Source organism: Heliangelus exortis, chromosome 1 (genome assembly GCF_036169615.1).
Source record: "Heliangelus exortis chromosome 1, bHelExo1.hap1, whole genome shotgun sequence".
Taxonomy (NCBI): Eukaryota; Metazoa; Chordata; class Aves; order Apodiformes; family Trochilidae; genus Heliangelus; species Heliangelus exortis.
In genome coordinates, this window is record NC_092422.1 from 141,435,970 (window position 1) to 141,456,654 (window position 20,685).

General features: G+C 39.0%; 2 protein-coding genes across 10 annotated transcripts in view; one reads left to right on the forward strand and one right to left on the reverse strand.

The window, feature by feature from the left end:
* Nucleotides 1-11,584, forward strand: TDG (thymine DNA glycosylase). 7 transcript variants are annotated; one of them, XM_071728450.1, is made up of 10 exons: nt 1-116; nt 2,345-2,493; nt 5,035-5,264; nt 5,765-5,834; nt 6,734-6,869; nt 6,949-7,031; nt 7,111-7,205; nt 8,561-8,732; nt 9,040-9,168; nt 9,408-11,584. In XM_071728450.1, exons 2-10 carry the CDS (start codon nt 2,400-2,402, stop codon nt 9,545-9,547), a joined length of 1,149 nt encoding a protein of 382 aa, XP_071584551.1. In that variant the 5' UTR covers nt 1-116; nt 2,345-2,399; the 3' UTR covers nt 9,548-11,584. The 7 variants fall into 7 exon arrangements, with proteins under 7 accessions (XP_071584551.1, XP_071584518.1, XP_071584526.1 ...); XM_071728417.1 differs by lacking the exon at nt 1-116 and adding an exon at nt 133-227; XM_071728425.1 differs by lacking the exon at nt 1-116 and adding an exon at nt 133-227 and having other exon boundaries at nt 9,411-11,584.
* Nucleotides 6,734-20,685, reverse strand: part of GLT8D2 (glycosyltransferase 8 domain containing 2) — a 22,998-nt gene continuing 9,046 nt past the window's right edge. For 2 of the 3 annotated variants that reach the window (XM_071728477.1, XM_071728488.1), the window contains 6 exons: nt 19,951-20,068; nt 17,914-17,998; nt 15,313-15,425; nt 14,453-14,619; nt 12,761-12,873; nt 6,734-12,310 (listed from right to left, as the gene is read on the reverse strand). In XM_071728477.1, the coding sequence (XP_071584578.1) occupies nt 12,138-12,310; nt 12,761-12,873; nt 14,453-14,619; nt 15,313-15,425; nt 17,914-17,998; nt 19,951-20,068 (769 nt within the window). In that variant the 3' untranslated portion in view covers nt 6,734-12,137. The remainder of the gene's footprint in view (nt 12,311-12,760; nt 12,874-14,452; nt 14,620-15,312; nt 15,426-17,913; nt 17,999-19,950; nt 20,069-20,685) is intronic. The other variant, XM_071728499.1, reaches the window with a different exon arrangement.

Here is a 20,685-nt window from a genome sequence, read left to right on the forward strand (position 1 = left end):
TCCCTCCCTCCCGACGCCGGACCTGGGACCGCCCCCCCCCTCCCTGCCAACCCCTCCAGCCGGCGCCGCGCTCCCATTGGCCGGCGCGTGTCACGTGAGGCGGGGCTGCCGGGCAGGTCGGTCGGGGCGCTGAGGGGGGAGGGGGCGTCGGGGGGCGGGCGGTGACAAAAGCCCCAGCGGCGCCGGGAGGGTCGGCGGCCGGGAATGGAGGCCGAGGAGTTGGGAAGGTAGCGACGGGAGCTTGGAGCCGCGTTCTAGGCCTCGCGTTAAGGCCATCGCCGTTGTCTTCCTCCTCTTTTCCTCCCGGTCCGGCGGCTGTCGGGGAACCGGTGCCGGGCTGTGGCGACCCCCTCCCCCTTTCCCCTCTATGGGCACAAAGGGAGGAGAGGACGGGGGCGGTCCCGCTGCGGAGTGGGAGGGGGCGAAGCGAGATGGGCCCGGGGCCGTGGGGCGGCCCTCTGAGCCGGGCTGAGGGGAGCGGGGAGGGAGGCGCTGGGCCGTGGGGAGCCGGGGTGGCGGTGCCGTTTTGGGGTGTCCCGGGGGGGCGCCGAGGAGGGAGATGAGCGCAGCGGTGTCTGTGCCGGGGAGGGCGGGGGGACGGCGGGGGAGTGCGGAGATTGCTGGGGGTAAAACGGGACCGGCGTGCGGGAGGAGTCCTGCGGGGTGCGTGGGTGCGTGTGCTTACTGGGGAGAGTGGGTGCCTGCTGGTGGGTGGGGGGAGGTGTTTGGGGGAGGGTCCCAGGGGCAGGGAACTGAATGTATTTATGTCAGTGTTGCGTAATATATACATCGGTAACGAATTAACTGGTTAATGAGCCTGTGTGTGAAAAAATATCTAAAAAAAAGAAAAACAAAACAAAAAACCCACCACATTTGAGGGTTAGAGGTGGGGGTAAATGCTTTCATCTCCTTACCATAGGGTTAGAGTACTTGCTCATGATTAGGCGCAGATTTTCCTCTGTTTAAAGAGGACTCTATACCTTCATAAGAAGGAGACTTTATATATACATAAAATTAAAAAAAGAACAAACGTATTATTATAAGACCGCTTGTTAGAAAGTGTTATTGGGTTAGCTGCTTTCACATATATATTACTTACCCTGTTTGCTCTGTTTAATGCAGTCTTTATTACATTATGAACTGGATTCTATGTGCCTCAGTTGTGTTTCCTAGTGGAGATCTGAGGATAAGTTTTGTTTGTTTCGGTAACTGCACAGGTATTTTATATAAAATGGAAAGCTTCTAGCAGGAGGGGGTTGAGGTATTTATCATACCCTGAAAATCTCCTTTGACTTTGTTAGGCAACTTCCCCAGGAATCTGACAAACCTATGTTCAAATTTATTCTTGAACAGGGCAAGTATTTGGTTCTAAATCAATAGCTCAGTGGCAAAAGTGCAAGCTATTCTGTCATAAATCTGATTTACACTGGGATTCTGAAATGAACTTAAGGACCCATTGCATAATAGAGAGTGATAGCTCCTTTTGAGAAATTTCTAAAGATCTAAAAACTATCTGTAGTTTTTATTAATAGCTCTGAGATGATAAAATTATTTCCTAAAAACTTAACATTCAAAAAATCTTTCCTATGTATTTGTGTGGCAGTAGAATATACAGACAAGAAGGCGGCTGCATTAGGAAGAAGGGAATCACAGGATGAAGCAGAAGTTTGTGCTGGGGTGTGAGGGCCCTATGTGACTCATGAATGTATGGAGCAAAAAAGCTGTACACAGAAAAATGACTTTGTTCATGGAAGGAGAATGAATGTGTGTGAGCACTTCTGTGTAGATTAAGTGCAATATTTGTGTTGGGATCCCGTGTGCGACAGCATCTGCCACATGATTTGTTGAAGCTGTTTAATAATCTGCAGAGTAACTACTGCTGTGTGGATTCATCATGCTGTGGAGACCAGAATGGTTTGTCCATTCTGTATCACATCAGACAATGTAACATTAGGAAGATCTAAAACTTGGGAGTCTTGGAAGTGCAACAAGCTTAGACTGGCTTGTGTTGTGAATTGTCAGTATGTTTGTCAGACAGCTTGCAATTGTTTATTAGACATTTTGTAATGTGTATTTTTTCAGAGGAAAAAAAAAATTCACTTACAAATGCTGTGATTTTTCCACGTTATAATATTTACTATTTAACATTGGCCTTAACATTCTCTGATACCAGCTAAGCAGTCAGACTGCTCGGTGACTTTGGATAATTTACTGCCTTGTTAATAGAGTTGTCAGAGAATGTAAGTGCAGTACATGCCAGCCTTGGTAAAAATTGATGCTTAAAGGCTATCTAAATAATAAATTTCTGAATTGTTGTCTCTTTTTTTTTCCCTCTCTTTCTAAGATATTACGCGTATCTTCAGCAAGCTCAAGCTTTTTACACATTTCCGTTCCATCAAATGATGACTGCAGCGCCTAACATGGAAATCATGGCTGAGCAGCCGACTCTAGAGGGCATTGCAGAGCCAAACATTGCTCAGGAGCCTCCTAAAGGTAATTTGACTGGGCTGTGCTAACTGACACAGGATGCTAATAATCGACTGGAGAAAAAAAATAATTGGTGTAAAATTGCTTCTTTGGACCTATTGGATTTTCTTTTCTTGATGCTCTCTGAGGAAGTATTGATTAATTGTATTTTTAAGTTATTTTTTTTACTATACAATTAAAAAGATAAGAAGTAAACCCAGGGGATAGGATTCACATTGTTCAGTCTCACACAATTATATTCTTGCAGGAAAACCAGATTTTTGTTTCAGTAGGTAAATTTATCACTTTTAGCTGACTTCAGGTTTTTAATATTATGTTACAGAAGTTTTTTTTTATTCCCCAAGAGAAACACGGTATAACACTCACTATTTCAAATATTTTTGTTTAAGTAGTGTTTTGGTGTGTGTAGTAATCACAGATAGTGAGTTACTTAGTATACAGTGAGAATTGTTATTAGTGAGGCTTATTTAAACAAATACAAGTGATGTTGGAAAATTCCTGTATGTGACACAAGTTTTGTACTCCATGCGTTTATTCATTGCCTTGCCTTATGCCCACTAGGATTTTGTACACTTAGGCTTTACACTAATATGCAAAGAAAAGATTCCATGTTCTGCTATTCTTACTCTTGGTCTTTGCCACATAAAAAGGGCAGTGATCTCTGCCATGCTTAAATTCTGATTGTATAGCAAATATTCACACAGGGAGTTTCGTCTTGATTTAATACATAGATACTGGTCAAGAGCTCTCTGTAGCAAGGTAATCTATTAGACAGATAGTGCAATGACATTGCTTCTTTAAGTGCATCCTTTGACAAACTTCAGATTTTCATTTTTTTTTAAATGCTTGGCCAGATGAAATCATAAACCTCCAGTTTAAAGCAGACGCAACTGCTCTCCTTATTCACTACAGTGAGGATGCATCTCAAGTGCAGTACAGTCAGGGTTCTCTTACAGCTTTATTGTTGGATAATATGATGTCACCCCAAGCACACTGCTTGACTGCATTTTCAAGTATTTTTAGACAACCATCATCTTCTGTTGTGAAGCTGATCTTTAATATTTTTGCAAAAACTGAAAGCTGAGTAAGGCCTTCAAAGGCAGGGCTTGAAGATATACCAAATGTGTGTGAAATTTACAGGAGCAGATATGAAAGGCAAAGGTTTGGAGTCTAGCTACCTGGTGTGATGAAAAAAAAAATAATTTTAGCATTACCATCAGAAAGACTGCCCTGGTGTTGTTCATCTGTCATGACAGGGTTCTGTTGGGAACCTGATCAGCATGAGAGGAGAACATTGTCCTGCCTCATTTGTAGTATTATCCAACTTGGAGCAGTCAGAGGATCTGTGGCACTTGGCTATCCCATGAAAAATCTCCTAGTTCTTCAAGGGGAAGTTTGAAAGAAAAAGCTGCTTGTGTTCCTCACCAATTCTGTGTCTTTCTAATCTCTTGTAACTAGACTATAGCTTACTTACTTACAGCTGTCCTAAGCAGTCACTCCAGTGATACCATGGGACTTTCACAAGATGTTTGTCCTTCTTTCAAGAAAGCTCAGGGCAAAACAGAGCCCCAAAGGGCAGTGCCCTGGTATTCACAGTATGTATTTCTTATCTCAGGAAGGGTTTAATCTAGAAATTTTTTAAAAATATGATAAATTTTCATTTTTAAAGTAATAGATTACCTTTGCTGATTGCTGCTAAATTTGTTTCCATACTTCTGAAGTTGTGTTCTGCAACTTGACATAATTAATAAAAAAGAATAGAGAACACTCTCTGGGTGGTCATGTCATGAGCAGTACTTCTACTGGTTGAATCCCTAAGCTTTAGGGGCCAGAAGATGAGGCAGTTTCAAATGAGTAGAGTGAGTACTTTACATTTGCATTTTGTAAGTAAAAATTAATGTTTGGTGTCACTGATTCAAACTGAGATCCTGAAGCTCTCATGTGTTACCTTGCTATATGAGGCCCTGAACAGTATCTGTTCTGTAAACAACAAATTTTATCAGCTTATGCAGTGTTCAGCCTATCTGTTTGTGTTCCTGACCAGCTTATACCTTACACTGTAGACAACCTTGAGATGTGTTGCTTTTGACATGCTGCTAAGTATCTTCAATGTGTTAAGTAATCAGTAGCAATCAGCTTGTGTATTTAGAAGCTGAAGTGTGAGTAGTAGACTAGAACTTACTATCGTGTTACTTGGAACTTAAGCTTTGATGTTCTGGCATATCCTCAGAAAACAGTTTATTTTAAAAGGATTGTTCCATATAGCATAGAATCACCATAACCAAGTCATGAGGTTATTCTTGGTTTGTATCCTCAGTCTGCGTACTTGAATGCAAGCAGTGTGTGTGCCTGTGGTACAGAGAAACCCAAGCCTGCTCTGCACTGAGCCTGCAAAACTGAGAGCTGTATGACAATTTAAAAATTAATTTTGAAGGTAATTTTATCTGCCTGGTTTCTTTTTGTGTCCATTCACTTAGCTCAGTCTCTTTGAATATCCATACCGCAACATAAGAAATGTACGAAAATGGTATTTGCTCTGTGTTTCAGAAGCTAAAAGAGGAGGAAGGAAAAGAAAAGCCAAAGCAACTGAGCCAAAGCAACCCAAAAAGACTGCTGCTAAAAAAGAAAAGTCAGCCAAATCCAAAGGCAAACAAGAAAAAATCACAGATACTTTTAAAGTCAAAAGAAAAGTGGACCGTTTTAATGGTGTATCTGAAGCTGAGCTTCTGACCAAGACTTTACCTGATATTTTGACCTTTGATCTGGACATTGTAATAGTAAGTACCTCAGTGCTACAAGATTAGGTAGAAAAGTGAGTAGTCTGTACACACTGTTTATGACCTACATTCGTTCTGCTTATTTTTCTGTATTGCTTATATGACAAGATCTTGCAAGATAAAGTACATAAACTGTTTCCTGTGGATAGAGCTGCTTTGCATTTTCTGTTAAAAATCATAGTAACAGTTCTGATTTCTGAGAAGCCTGAAGCTTACGTATAATGCAGTACTGAGAGACCATTACTTGATATTCTGTTTACTGGAAGCACTGCACCAGTGGCTGTAAAACACACTGAGCTGCTTCTCTTTTGACATTGCATATCTAAACAAGACATTGCTATGGCATGGTCAGTTTTTTAAATAATGATGGAAGGTGCTATTAACAATGTATTGTGTATTGTCAGTAAAAGATAATAGAATGAGTGTCCTTACTGTAATTGATTGAATTCCTGATTAGCAAGTTGTGTTCTCATCATTAAAATGGATTGATATCTTTGTAGATTGGTATAAACCCTGGCTTGATGGCAGCTTACAAAGGACATCATTACCCTGGACCTGGAAACCATTTTTGTATGTTTTTGCTTTCCTGTCTTGTTACAGAATTTGTAGAACTTTTTTAGAATTTGTGACATTTTAATTGAACTGGATTAACTTTTGGTTCTTGCTTTATGTTGTTGTTATGCAGAAAGTGATTTATATCCATTTATATCCTGTCAAATACCATACACAAAAAGGAACAAAAGAGGAGTAATAAGAGGAATAATCAGTGACTTTCAGTGCAGGTTTAGAATTGACATGCAAAAACACTTTACGAGATTACATTACCAAATAACTTCTTGGCCTGTTAGTGTACAGAATAAGGAATAAAAATTAAATCTCTAGTACTTCAGTTATCAAGAGTAAGTCAATAGGCATCAATTTCTGATACAAAATAAAGCTACAGACATTTTCAAAAAAATGCATTCCAGCAAACCTTCTTTTGTTTGTATTTATTAATCTCTGCTAAACAAGCTTTCTAACTGATGAAAAAGCAAAAAGCATTGCCCCTTCCCAACAGGCACATGCATCTTGTGTACCTGATTGCAATGACAAGGATGTAAGAGAAAGCAGACACTTCTTGTACTTGCTGTCTCATTTCCCACAAAAATCTGTATTGATTACATTCACTCCCTGCTCAAGTGAATCACAAAATGTATGCTTTTTTCTTTTATTCACATTAAAATCTTGTTTCTGTACATAGAATCATGGTGAGAAATTCCTGTTGTTCATTAGGTAGATAAAGTAATTTTGGCTATTTTAAAATTTTCTGGATAGGACAATAATCTTCCAAATTTAGCTGATTCTTTGTTAACATGGTTTCCTCCCTTAGCATTCCAGTAGTCTGATAGTCAAGGGGTTTTTTTGGTTTTATGTTTTTTGGGTTTTTTTTCCTTACTGAGAAGGCAAATACTTATATTCCTACTTCACAGGGAAGTGTCTGTTCATGTCTGGCCTAAGTAATGAACAGCTGAACCATATGGATGACCACACCTTGCCGCATAAATATGGGATCGGATTTACAAACATGGTTGAAAGGACAACACCTGGAAGCAAGGACCTCTCCAGGTGGGATAACAAGGGAGAGTATCACACTTATTCATGAATTAATAGTTATGATTGTAATTTTGAGTACTTTCTCTTTTAGCAAGGAGTTTCGGGAAGGAGGGCGAATTCTGATGCAGAAGTTACAAAAGTATAAACCTCGTATAGCAGCTTTCAATGGAAAATGTGAGAATCTTGACTTTAAATATGTTTTTTCTGTAGTTTGGGGTTGTTGTCCATTTATCCTATCTTCTTTTCATTTTAGGTATTTATGAAATTTTTAGTAAAGAAGTTTTTGGAATAAAAGTTAAGAACTTGGAATTTGGACTGCAGCCACACAAGGTGCCAGATACAGAAACTGTAAGTATTGATACTGAGAAACACGATGAAGCATGCAGATTTTATTTGGGAAATGATATACTGTGGTTAATGGGTTAGTGCATTCTCTGAGAACTGTCTAAAATACAAACAAAATAAGTACTTTTATGATAACTGTTAGCTACTTTCATCTGATTCTCTGTGTCCAGCTCCCTCTCTGTATTACTGAATCTTGATGCCAAACATGGCCATGGTGCCAGTTGTGCCACAGTGAAAAGACTCTAAGTCCATCGTTGTGCTGTTTCATACTAAAGCTACAGTATTACAGGATCTGGGCATGCCCAAGCACTTCCACCAGATCCAGTCTTACAAAGCTGATTTGCAGCTTGAAATTAAATTGGACACTTAAAGATAATACACACAGTTTGATGAAGAGTGCATTAGTCATAGACCTCTAGTGCTGGAAGATACCTCAAGAGACCAGCTATGTGTCATCACAAACAGGTTTGTTTAACCTGTTCTTATAAACAGGTTAAGGTAAAGGCTGCCAACACTACCTGCAAAGGTAGCTTATTCTATTGCCTTGTGATTTCAAAAGTTTGGATTGGTTTTATTTCTATTTCAAATTACTAGTGCTGCAACTTTAAGCTTAGTTTCAGCTGTCCTTCTCTAAAGGTGAAGTATTGCCACCAGAGCTTGAAGAACTGCTGGTGATAAAGTGCTTAATTCTTAAGTAGCTCTTACAGATTTCTGCAGTAGATGTATTTGTAAGAGAGATAAATAATCCTCTTGACTAGTACTTTTTCATAAATACTGCAATGGTAATAAAAGTATTTTTGACACAGTTCCTCTTCCCTGAACTAGCTTTATGTCTTTAGAGCTGTTGGCAGAGGTAGAGACAGTTAAGTTGCCTTAAACCATGCTAACACCAGAGTTTCAAATCCTGGCAAAAGTGGTGCAGACACACTTGACCCAGAGGCCAGGCTCATTAAGCTGTGGTGCCTCCTTCACTGGTTTGGGCTCTTTGCACACTATCCCATACTCCCCTGGGGATTTTCAGGCTCAGAGCTTTGCTTGCTCCAGGAGCTCTGGAGTGTGTTCTACTCTTTGTTACACACTTGTAAATTGCACTTTTTCTAACACATACTGTACTGCTTCTTCTGCAACACATTAACAACAGATGTGAAATTCATCCTCTCTTCAGCATCTGATAATCAGCCCTTCTCTTTGGGGCCAGACATCTACCTGGCAAAGGAAAACTCAAGGTGCCTTTTATCCTCTCCCAGCGTCACCTGTGGCATTTTTAGTTGAAGTTTGTGCAAAGGGTTAAAAACAATGAGCTTGACTGTCAAGTGCAGTAATGCCTTGGTTTTGTTTTTTTCACTCTTTGTCTCCAGCTCTGCTATGTTATGCCATCATCCAGTGCAAGATGTGCTCAGTTTCCTCGTGCACAAGATAAAGTTCATTACTACATAAAGCTGAAAGACTTAAGAGATCAACTGAAAGGCATTGCACCCAACACAGAGGTGCAGGAGGTGCAGTACACATTTGACTTGCAACTTGCACAAGGTAGAGTGATTGTTTTGTTAGTCCTTTTTAAAATGTAGTGTAATATACAACACAACTAGCAGTTTCTCAAGTGAAAAAGCAGTAGAGCTTAAGGGGAGGGAAGAGATGTATCTCTAAAAGAGACGACTCTCTAAATTACACGACACAGAATTACACATTCCACTCTTATTACAGTCTTAATTATCTAAGGGGAGAGGGAACTATATTGTAAAACATATGGCTTTTTTTTTACAAGTGTTCTCTTATGAAAGCACTCTGATAATTTTTTGTGCTGAATATTAATACTTGAGGTCATCTCTTTTGGCAGAGGATGCTAAAAAGATGGCTGTCAAAGAAGAAAAATATGATCCAGGTTATGAAGCAGCATATGGAGGAGCTTACTGTGATCGTGCACCGTATGAAAGTGAACAGTGCAATTTCTCTTCAAATGGAACTGGTAAAGTGTGGCAAATTAAGTTTTGAGTAGGTGGATGAAAAATAGGAAAGAAGGAAAATGCAATTATCTTTTTACATTTTTATTACTAAGGGGTTTTGGGGGGGCACTGGGGTTTGTTTGGAGCTTTTGGGGTTTTTTTTGCTAGTGGAATCATCTGTATTTTAATAATGCCACTTTCATCAGTAGTCCCAACTGCATTTTTTTAACCGTGTTTTACTATTTTTGTTTGCTTGTTTCAGCAGCAAGCAATCCCCAGTTCTGTGAGGGGTTGCCCTTTGGTGAGGTTCCTAATGGACAATGGATGGCACATTCCTTTGCAGACCAGATTCCAGAGTTCAGCGCTGGTGGGACGCAGGAAGAAGAGGGAAGCAGTGCGTGAGAGCTGCCTCTTCTCAGCTATGCATACATGCTGCAGTTTTAATGCAGTGATCAAGATTGGTACCTCAGTTCTTCAACTGAAGCATTTTAATAGCATTTTATCTCCCCTAGCTATTTTATTATAGTCCAAAGTAAGTGTGTGGTAGGCTTAAAAACAACGAACTAGATAATATTAAGGAACCGTTCAAACTTTTTAAAAAAGAAGTTAGCCCTTTTTTTGTATATGAGTTTTATATTTAATGTATACCATTTCTTGCAGGTTTTGACAAGTTGTTTTCTCATTTGTGAAGATTTCTTTGAGGTGCTAATTTTATTCCACAAATCGTAATGTAGAAGTAACAGCAGCAGTATACTTTTTATTGATGCCTCAATATTTGGATATCTCCTAATTCTTTTATATACAGAGGGGAAAATGGGAAGTGTATCCTTATCTTACATGAAATGGTGTTTTTAATTATGCACAGTTAAAAAAATTGTGCTTCTTAAGTCTGCGTTTTACCTAGTTCAAATGTGCAGAAAGTTGTATTCTGCAGATGTGAGTAGAGTGTTTTCTGGGTGGGGAGAAAGAGCTCTGTCTGTTTAGTGACTGGACCACATTCAGGATTAAGGGAGTGGAGACTGCATCTCAAATCACAGCACTGGGGAAGAAAATTTGTGTCACACAGGACAGGGCCTAAATATTCTAGCTGAGCTGTTTTAGGGTCCATCTCTTTCCACCTTAAATTCCAATATATAGGACTGGAATTCCTTAAGAAAAAAACGAAAAGAAAAACCCCAACAACTGAAAAACCAAAACCCATCAACAGAGATTCTTAAATTTGTGGCATTTAGGTTCTGGGTCATTTCTGGGTTATTGGTCTCTTCACCTGACCTTTACCAGGAGACCCTTTAGAAGGGATTACTTTGCAGGGAATGAAAGACTTGACTTGAAACCACGCACGGTTACATTGTTTATATCAGGTACACAGGATGAAAGAGGTTTGCAGTTCAGCAGTTTCTGACATTCAGTTCTCTCAAATCTGTAAGACCTTGCAGGGTGTTCTCCTTATTCCTCTTACAAGTAAAAAATACTAAGTTAAATGTAAGGGCAGCTGTTCTATTATGAATTTGTTAGCTACAGAACTTGCTTAAATGATAGACATTTTTGGCCAACATTCGTGACTAAGAAAGAAATGAAATTCCATGCTTGTGCCTAACCATCATCTTCTTTCCCTCTTTTATTATGTGAGGAAGAGATAAAGTAAAAGCAATAAGCTGATCAAAACATTAAAGTTTTGATGATCTTATGAGAGTTGGTGCTTCACATACTTGAAACCCAGATACAAGCAGTATCTCCACAGTCCATGCTGGTCAGAGATTTCTCTGCCAGCACATTTTACCCTTTCCTCACAGCCAGTGACAGTTGTCATGCATTGAGCATAACTAATTTAGTGTAGATTCTAATCCTGCTGTAACAGCTCTCACTGAAGATCACACACTGTCATCCTGGTGTGAGGCAGGCACAATGTTTACAGTTTTCTTCCCAAATTATGTGGCTTAATTCTGAGCATCTTAAATCAAGAAAGTGTGCATTATGATTGATTGTGTTTATTAGCTTCAGCATAAAGCTGTTCAGTATATTGTCAAAAGGGTATAGGATTTGTCTTGTCTGTTATTTAAAGTGTACTGTATCATGTATTGCTGTTTACATGGACATTTTCCTGCAGGTGCTCAAAGTATCTCGCATCAGGGATTTGTTACAATTCAATTTTATTTTTCAACAAAACTAGAAGCATGTAATTAGCACTGCTGAGTATGTATCACAGTAGGATGGAACTACTGTAAGGCTATCCTGTGTGATGGGAAGGGAAAGGTCTCTTCTTTAATGAGCCACCTACTCGGGTATCAAGGTATAAAATACCATAAAGTGTACAATGACTAATTATTGCAGTTCTGTGTGTACTCCTACCAAACTGGTGCTCTTTTCATTACAGAAATACAGAACTTCTTAATCTGTCTTTAAGTCTATCAATGTTTCACAATAAAATCAGGAACTGTATTGCAGTGTCTTAGAATGTGCTTTTGCATCTCACTCACCAGGGTCTGCATGCAGTGCAGGGTAAGTCCTACACAAAACCACTGCAAAACAGAGTCACTGTGTTAACACCTCTCTAACTCACTAACAAGCTCTCTAAGTTTTCAGTTGGACAGTTTAATGTGGGCTAGACAACTAAAAACACATTGTATGTAATACTGCTAGTACTTCCTGCAGATTTTTCTACCAGCAGTCATTGGAGTCTTGTTTATGAAGACATCCCATTAAAACACACAGTTGGGCACTGAATGTCACCTCTGTAAATGTTTAATCAAAATACTTCCTTGTCAACTAAACTCAGTTCCTCACCTCATGTGAAAGTCAGGATAATCTCAACTGTGCTGCTGTCATGTCAGCCTCCCACTCCAGCTGCAAGCACACAAAACTGATGGTCATTTATTCATATATTTAACAAATACTTAGCTTTCTAAAGTCACTTAATTATACAACATGCTGCATCTCAAACTATTCCATGCTGCAAAACAGAGTGTATGGATGCATTTAAGTGTTTCCAGTATCAGCTGTCGGGACGAGTTAATTTGAACTTCCCTGATGGGTCAGGAATAAACCAGTTTTCCCAGAGATCAGTGTGAACACTGGGATAGTCCCAAGGTTTGTATCTCCCATTCCAATGAAGTAATTTAGCTTCCTGAAGAAAATGCTCTGAGTAACGGGTATCAGGACTCCAACCTGCATTGGTAGATTGGAAAAAAAAAAAAACAAAACCCAAACACAAAACCAGTTTTTAATAATGGAAGACACTCTAAAGTGAGGTAAATTCATGACAATGTATTTATGACAATACAGCTAACCTTTTTTTTTTTCCTTTTTTTATCCAATTTAATTACTATTGGTGCATTTTTTTGTTTGTTTGTTTTTTTAATGGAGTTGCCACTATTTTGCTTGCTTCACCTGCTAAGATGTATCCGTAAAAACACATAGGGAACCCCCACAGGCTGAGGAAAGCAGAACTGAGTGTCAGGACTCACTAGCAGGACTAATGGGAAAGTAGGGCTTATATGCTACACATGGAGGTGTAAAGCAATGCACTGAGGTGAAGTGATGTAAGGTCTTATATTGGAATCTTAAAAAATGTCTCACTTCTAGTTTCAACTGCAAACAGGGGGAAGTTAAACTTACCAAGATGCCTTATGTGCCACATGGGGTTAATAGTAGAATACTTTCCATGAAATACAATTAGCATCGGAGAGGTTGCCACACCTCCCCCAAGTGTGCTGCTGTAGAGGTTTTCCCTGCAAAAGGGGGGAAAAAAAAAAAAAAAAAAAAAAGAAAAAAGTTCAAAATCTCAATGAAGGAGTTTTCAGTACAAAAGTCAGAAGATTAAAAAGTATTCTGGCAAAATTCAAAATAATTTTGAATAGGCCAGTTTTCAGCATGCTCCTTCCTACTGCTGCTTACTTATACGTGCAGATCCAATTCCTGTTGAGTAAATCATTGCTTCCAAGGAAAATGTGAATCAGACCCACTTCTATACACATCCTATCATCTACAAGGCTGGAAGTGTTCATGGTAGAAAAAAAAGCTGCTAGCATAAAGAAATCAAACATCATTTAACCCAGTTTCTTCAGAGAATTTACTGAATTATGAACCCTGTAAGTTAACTTCAAATCAGATTTGTCAGTGTCTAGTTAGACTAATTTGCAGAGTTAGTATAAACTAGCATCCAAAAAGTAATGGTTTCCTAAGAATTTTGTGATAAATCCAGGGCTAGATAAAGCCCAACACTGTAAGGGGAGGCACAAGGAGGCAGCAGCCAGATGTCTGGCACAGTGTGCTGAAGGCCTGGCTGGCCAGGTAGCACATGGGCAAGGCCACCCCAGCCTTGGGACAGTGGGCCCACCTGCCAGCCCAACAGGGAGGGAACATGGGAAGCACCAGGAACTGCTCAGGGGCTACAGAACACAAAAATGTAACCTCCCCTCACAACTGGGTTTCAAATGCTGAGTCATTTTATTTCACTGTCATTTCAAAATCTAAGTAGTAAGAACATGACTGTGTTATTAAGATATAAAATCAACCTAATAGATAAAATTTACAGTAAGATTCATGGAGTTTTTTCAAACTCCTGAAGTTGCTTGTTCAGGATATGTTATGTAAGGAGAGTAAGAAAAAGCACCGTTTGGCTTCTCATTCCTTCCCATGTGTATCACTTGTGTCTCTCCCCCTCTGTTCATTTCTGAAATCAACAAGTAATGGACACAGTCCAATAGCACAAGCTATTCAGTTCCCCTTTGGCTGTGCCAAATTTAAATTTAACCCTTTGTAGAGAAAGTAAATTTAAAGTTTGCAAATACAGGTTGACAGTGAACTACTAACAGTGTCTCACTGTGTCGTGACTTGTTCATGATCAATGCCAAAAAGGTATCTTTAATGCCAAATGTCGTTCATCTGTAGAAAAAAGTGTTTTCTACTGGTATTTAAGGAATACAGTGTCCAGCTACAGTTTGGCTGATGTTACAATATGAGCAGCTCCACACAAACAAGGGAACATCCCTCCTTCCTTAAGCCAGCCTCAGGAAGGGAAGATCACAAGTTTAATCCTGTCAGGTTTGTCACCCAAAACATGAACCACATGTTGTCAGTGTCCCTTAAGATGAACTGTGGTTTGTCATCAAACACAAGACTAAAATTCCAGCTGGCCATTTCCTGGTACGTAACTGGTCAGACAGATGGGAATTCTGGTACATAAGTTACTTTGAGGTCTCATAAAACAAAGTGATACTTCTTGGAGTTTAAAACTGTTAAGAGCTTTTAAACAGAAAGTTAAACTTTCAACTGAATATAGTCAGATATATAGATTTCCACACATACTCTACGTTTCTTTGCATCCACTTTTCCAACTGCTTTGTAATCCGCTGATGCTTCCATTCAGTCATGTTAGCAACAAATACTCCAGGATTAAAGGAGCAGGTGCTGGGGCTGATGCCAAGATCTCTAATTGCTTGTTTTCTGTAGTCCAAGAATCCCATATATGTGTTCTAAGACATAAAAGAAAAAGTGCATTTATCTCCTATGAATCTCTGTAAAGGTAAGTGTAAGTGCATTTCTTTACCACTCACATGGAAACTAAGTATGCTCTCCTAAAACTGAGTTTCTAAGTGATGGTTACATGTCTTGATTTCTGTATGACACAAGGCAGGATACTTCCAGCTGCTGAATTACTTTTTCCACAGTATTTTTTCATGCAAGTTTGATAGGGCTCTTCCCTCACCCTGTGTTTGTCTTTCTGTAGCTTACTCTAGATGATGTAGCATCAGGCTTGTACAGCTCTAATGCTAGAGGAACTCATTGACAGTGCTGCAGAACTCAGCTCAGGAATTAGCCTTTAGACTTGTTTTCCTGAGTTTTATTCCATATTTGACTAATACAAATATCATATATGGTGTCTTCATTAGATGTTCCATAAGTGCTCATGATCTACTGAAGCAAAATACAAAACATATTTTAGTACAATCCAAAGAGCAATACAGATTTCAATTACTTCTGCATAGCATTACAGAGTTACTACAAAAAGTAGTTCTTAATTACCACTAAAGCTATTACAAAACTATTAAAAAAAAAAAAAAACAACAACAAACAATAAAGCTGCCACTGCAGAGAAAAATGTGTAAAATCATCTTACAATTGTGGGTCAAGACATTCCTGATTAGAATTCTGAAACAGCATCTTACCTGCATCCCTACACTTCTAACCATTTCATGTGTAGAAGGCAGATCACAATCATCTGAAAAAGCTGCAGCATGTCCAGCAGCTAACTTAGTATCATAGAGTTCCTGGATGTCACCTGATTACAGAAAGGTGAAAAGGATGAGAAGAAACTTACTTCACTGCTACAGAGTTGATAGGAAAACTTGTGTTCCCATATACAACTTATGAACACACCAATTTTAGAGGATAGCCAAGATATTAACAAAGGCTGAATCTTATAATGTGGGACAATTTTCAAATCTGGATGTCTAAATATTCAATACATCCAGGTTCTGGTCCAAAATCAACTTAAGTAGAAGCTGATTACATTGTTAAGAAGCCTGGTTACAAAGTTATGCATTCATAGAGCTTGTCTTCAGAGAGCCAATGCACAGGCAGAGGTTTTTTATTTATTTGTCTGAACTCACCAGCTGGTTGGAAAACTTGGGTTAGGACTCATGCCCCACCAAGAAACAGCATTTGAACTAATGGGACACTTAACTGTTGAAGATCAAGATTCCTTACTAGGTATTTGCTCCTTTTTTTTTCCTTCTAATTTTCAAGTGAGAGCAGAAAAAGAAAAGAAGATAAAGGAAAAAGGAAAAAAAACACAATCAAAACCAATTCTGGGCTGACACCTCACATTTCTGATATGCAGAAAACAACGACCAACAAACAAATGATCCTGAAATTAAACCCAAACGAACCCATTCACTCCTTCCCCCTGCCAGAAGTCTCAGCCACTCCCATTCCAGAAACATCTGACAGAGACCACAGTCTCACATTACAGCTAAACCATGGGGAAAGGCTGCCAGAACAGCCTTCCTCCTTCCCTCCCTTCTTCTCAGTCCAGCATGTCCATCTTTATTCCCCTCTTCCAGGGCCCTGATTGCACAGCCCCAGGGTAAGCAAGTTAGGCTGACTGAAGGGAAGGGGAGAAACAAAAAAGAAAAAAAAAAAAAAAAAAGGTTTGGAGGGTTTTTTTGTTTGGTTTTGGTTTTGTTTGTTTGTGGATTTTGGTTTTGGCTTGGTTTTTTATTTTTTTTTTATTTTGAACGACTAGTCTTCTGCCAGGTCAATCAGCTGGATATACTTATCTACAGCTGCACAACTGTAGATATAAAGCAAGGAAGAGGAGAAGTCTGGGAGGAGAGAGACAGAAGAGGCCACTTCAGCAGCAGCCTGCCACAAACTGTAATCTGAAACTACACCTTCATCCTGCAGCTCCAGAAATGCTACAGCTGGCAAAAACTGACACCTCTAATGAAAGAGAAACCCCTGCTTCCCCTCTTCTCCTTCTACCTGTGAACAAATTCAGGCTGAAATCAATGACATTTCTGGTGAACACCTGCACAGGTGCCAGGAGGGATCAAGGTGGAGCAGGTGGGCTCAACTTAAACTGCTTGTGAATCCAGAATGTAAGTGAAGATTTTAAGAAGCTTTCAAGGAGTTAAATATTGCTGTTCCACATCAATGCCAGACAGAGCAACAAATCAAAAAAGCAGGGATAATCACTGGAAACACATATGGTGAAGAAACTGTTGTATCAAGTCTACTGCAAATTAAAATCAGACAGGCAGAGCAGCTTAATATTTTATAAAGCAGCTAACAGCTGCCCCTTACAGTGCAAATGTTCTAAAACCTGTCAGAGACAAAACTATAGAATGGTGCAGAAAAGGACTGGAGAAAAAAAATGTCATGTGTACACATTTGTCACGTGTAAATGCCCCATGCTTAATGTTCTTACATCAAAGATTAATTCAGGCCAGAAAGTTTATTTTGGTTACACTCGTTCCTTCCCAAAGGAAATTTTCACTGAACATCCCTTTGATGTTTAACAAGGATAGGTAAAATATTTTTTTAGTCCTTGTGTACTGGGCCTAGGTAGGATAGAGTTAATTTTCCTTGTAGCAGATCATATTGTGCAATGCTTTAGATTTTTGACAAAACAGCATTAATGTAAAACAGTACACTGCTGTACTGCATGAGAAAAAAACAAATTAATCTTTAAAAAAAAGTAGTTGTTCCTCTAATTAAATCTTTTTGTATGATTTATTTTTCCCCCAGGATTTGAATGTCTTCTAACTGGTACCATTTGCCTAGGAACTCTGAAATCTTTCACCATGATTCTTCAAATTGCTACGGAGTCTCAGCTGAAGATGCTCAAAATGACATTTTGAGAGTTTTGAGTTTTATCCCCCTTACTTGAGTAAATTCAACTTGTTCTCAATAACAGCAATTTTGGATAATTAACTGGCAGCATTTATGGGAATCCAAATACTAGCAGGAAATGTATGTCACATACTTAACAATAAATATTGCAGGATATATGCTGAAATCCATGACATCTTTCAGCACTTGACTAGATTCAACTAAAATTAAACCCATACATACATGTTCTTATCAAAACCAGTTATTCAAAAGATATATGGAGATGAACTCTTCTTCAGACTTTTGTTTAAATAAATAGTCTTCCCGAGTACAACACTCCTAGCAGCAGCCTCAATTTGTATTTCCAAAGGACTATAAAAAGCTGCAGTAACTTTTTAATTCTCCTAGAAACTGCTTTTTGGATGAAAGCTTACCTTGAACTATGATATCATCATCCAAATATATTACTTTCTCATGTTTCTGGATAAGCAAAGGAAGATAAAATCGAACGAAGTTCAGCTATTAAACAGAAAGAAAAGACTAAATGGTAAAGCTGCTTGGTGCAATAGTCTCACATTTCTGCCTCTATTAACGATCAGTTTTAATTTCTCTCTTCATTGAGCACTAGCCACCAGTCATTTATTTCATCCTTCCCAGTTTTCCTAGTATCATTACTAGAATTTTAAACCCATTATTATTTGTCACTGCTTCATTTACTCTGGCCCTAACCAAGCAGCCCAAAACGGTTGCTTCTTCACAGAGTCATTAAGTTTAGAAGGGGTCCTATTATGATGATCTTGTCCAACCCTCTTCTCAAGCAGGGCCCACCCAAGCAAGCTGCCATGGAAAAATCCCCAGTTTTATTAGAGTATCTCCACAGATGGAGACTCAGCAGACTCTCTGGACAACTTGCTCCAGTGTCTGACAACTCTCACCATAGTAGTTTGTTGGTTTTTTTCTCTTGTGTCAAGAGGGAACTGCAGGTATTTTATTTTGTGCCCATTGCATCTTGTCTTTCCCCTTAGGAATTTATACACACTGGCAAGGTCCTCCTGAGCCTCTCTTCTCGAGGCTGAACAGCCACAGCTCTCTCAGCCTCTCCTCATACACAAGATTCTCCATTCCTTTAATCATCTTTGCAGCCCTGTGTTGGATTTGCCCCAGTAACTTCCTATATTTCTTGTAATGGTGAGTTCAGAACTGGACACAGAACTCCAGATGGGTTCTCACAAGTGCAGAGCAAAGAGGAGGGATCACCTTCCTGGACCAGTTCTCTTCTTAACACATTTTTACAGCATAAACTACACAAAACAAATTTAACAGTGTCATTGTGCCACACTGTGGAATGATCTGACTGGTGGTATAGATATGCCAGTTATATGGGATAACAACAGCAGTGAAGAATACAGCACAGGGGAAGGGGACTGAGAACATAAGAACAACCATACTGATTCAGAACATTTTACCCAGCACCTGCCTTCAGAGTGGTCTAAGCAGACGCTCAGTGAAAAATAAGAATTGAGTAAGTATTCCCCTAGCTTTCAGCTATTTGCAACTTAAGGAATTTCCAGAACCAGATGTGATCTATTTAAATATAAAACTTCAGTCCTCAATGAATCCCTGTAAATTGTTTAGTTCATAAAACCTTTCAGAAAAGAATTCTAGAGGTTTAGTACTCAAGGGATGAAAAATGTACAAATTTAACTTTTTTTAGTTAATTTAATCTTACATCATTGGAAAAGATGGTGAGCAACCATCCCTCATCCAGTCCTCCATACCACTCAGTTCTGTAGACCTCCACTATTTTGACACTAGAAATCACATTTCCAGGCTGAAAAACTTTAACCCACTGATGCCTTGCATTAAATGTTTTCCATACATTAGAAACGTCAAAGGCTCAGAGAAGGACAGGAAGAGTAAACATTCTAAACAGATGTGAACATTTTCCTGTGGTGCTACATCTTTTTTAGGTAAGGGGACAAAGATTGCACATAGTAGGATGAGTGAAAACTATTTATTTGTACTGTGGCATAATGATGTTCTCTATTTTGATTGTTATTTTCCTGTTAACTTCTAACATCTGACTTGCCTCCCCTGACAGCCACTAACATTTAGATGAGCCTTTGAATCAACCCTGGGCATGAGCAGAATGCAGCCAACTCAGCATCACAGAGGCACACAGAACATTTTAGAACTTCCCTCTAATAAACTGTGAATATATTCTTGAAGATACTACACATTCAAATTACCACGTTTATGTCACCAAATAACCAGGTCCCACAAGGGTGGAAAAGTTGTAAGATTGTTATAGTGCACTTTTCCTTCTTGAGTGAGGGCTTAGCATTTGGATCTGATGTGGTTTCTCTGGCTTACACCCCCCTGTGTAAGGGAACAGAGAACTAGGACATTTTAAAGCCTGTAATATTCATTAAAAATCCTGAAAGTTTATTATGCAGTGTTCATTTACTCACAGGCTGCAGAAGCTCAGGGCGTGATGCATCTTGTCTGATTTTTCCTTTTAGTACCATAGGGTTGAATTCCACAACCTTAAACTTTATTTCTTTCAGCTTAGAATTTTCAATCCATTTGCTGTGATTTAAAAAAAAAAAAAAAACCACAACAAAAAGTGATAAAATAAACATTTGAATGTATGGCAACTACTTCCATTACTAAACTTACAGATTCATGGGAAAAAAATGGACTTCAGAAGCTCACTGTATCTGCTCTGTTCCAAGAGAGAATCTTGGAGAGAATCCACAGCTATTGCACACAGACATTTATTTAAACCATTACTTTAAATAAATACATAAATAAACAAAATCACAAAAAAAGAAACAGCAAAAAAATGCCCTACACCACTGCCAAAACCAGAGACTCCGCATGTTGCTCAAACAGCCCATCTTTCACCATCACTAGCATTAAATGCAATTTTTCTAGGTTTTCTTGCTACAGTTGAAGACCATTTTTTCTTATTCTATCTGCTGTGCTTTTAAAGCAGAGGACAGTTTTCTCCCACTAGTTTTACATCCTTCAAGATGCCTGCCCCCATCACCTCCTAACCATATTTTCTTTAGACTAGACCGATTTTTCATTATTGTGTCAGATTTCTTGACACCATCGCCTACTGTTCTCCTCTGACCTCTCTTCAAAATCCTTCCTGGAGCACTTAAAACTAAATACATTTCTGATGTGTTAGTCATAGAATA

Excerpts from the sequence above, each read along its gene's own strand:
- TDG (XM_071728417.1), top strand. The coding sequence starts at position 205 with ATGGAGGCCGAGGAGTTGGGAAG. Across the intron at positions 2,494-5,034 it reads TGCTCAGGAGCCTCCTAAAG|AAGCTAAAAGAGGAGGAAGG; the intron begins GTAATTTGACTG and ends TCTGTGTTTCAG. Across the intron at positions 7,032-7,110 it reads AGCAGCTTTCAATGGAAAAT|GTATTTATGAAATTTTTAGT; the intron begins GTGAGAATCTTG and ends TTTTCATTTTAG.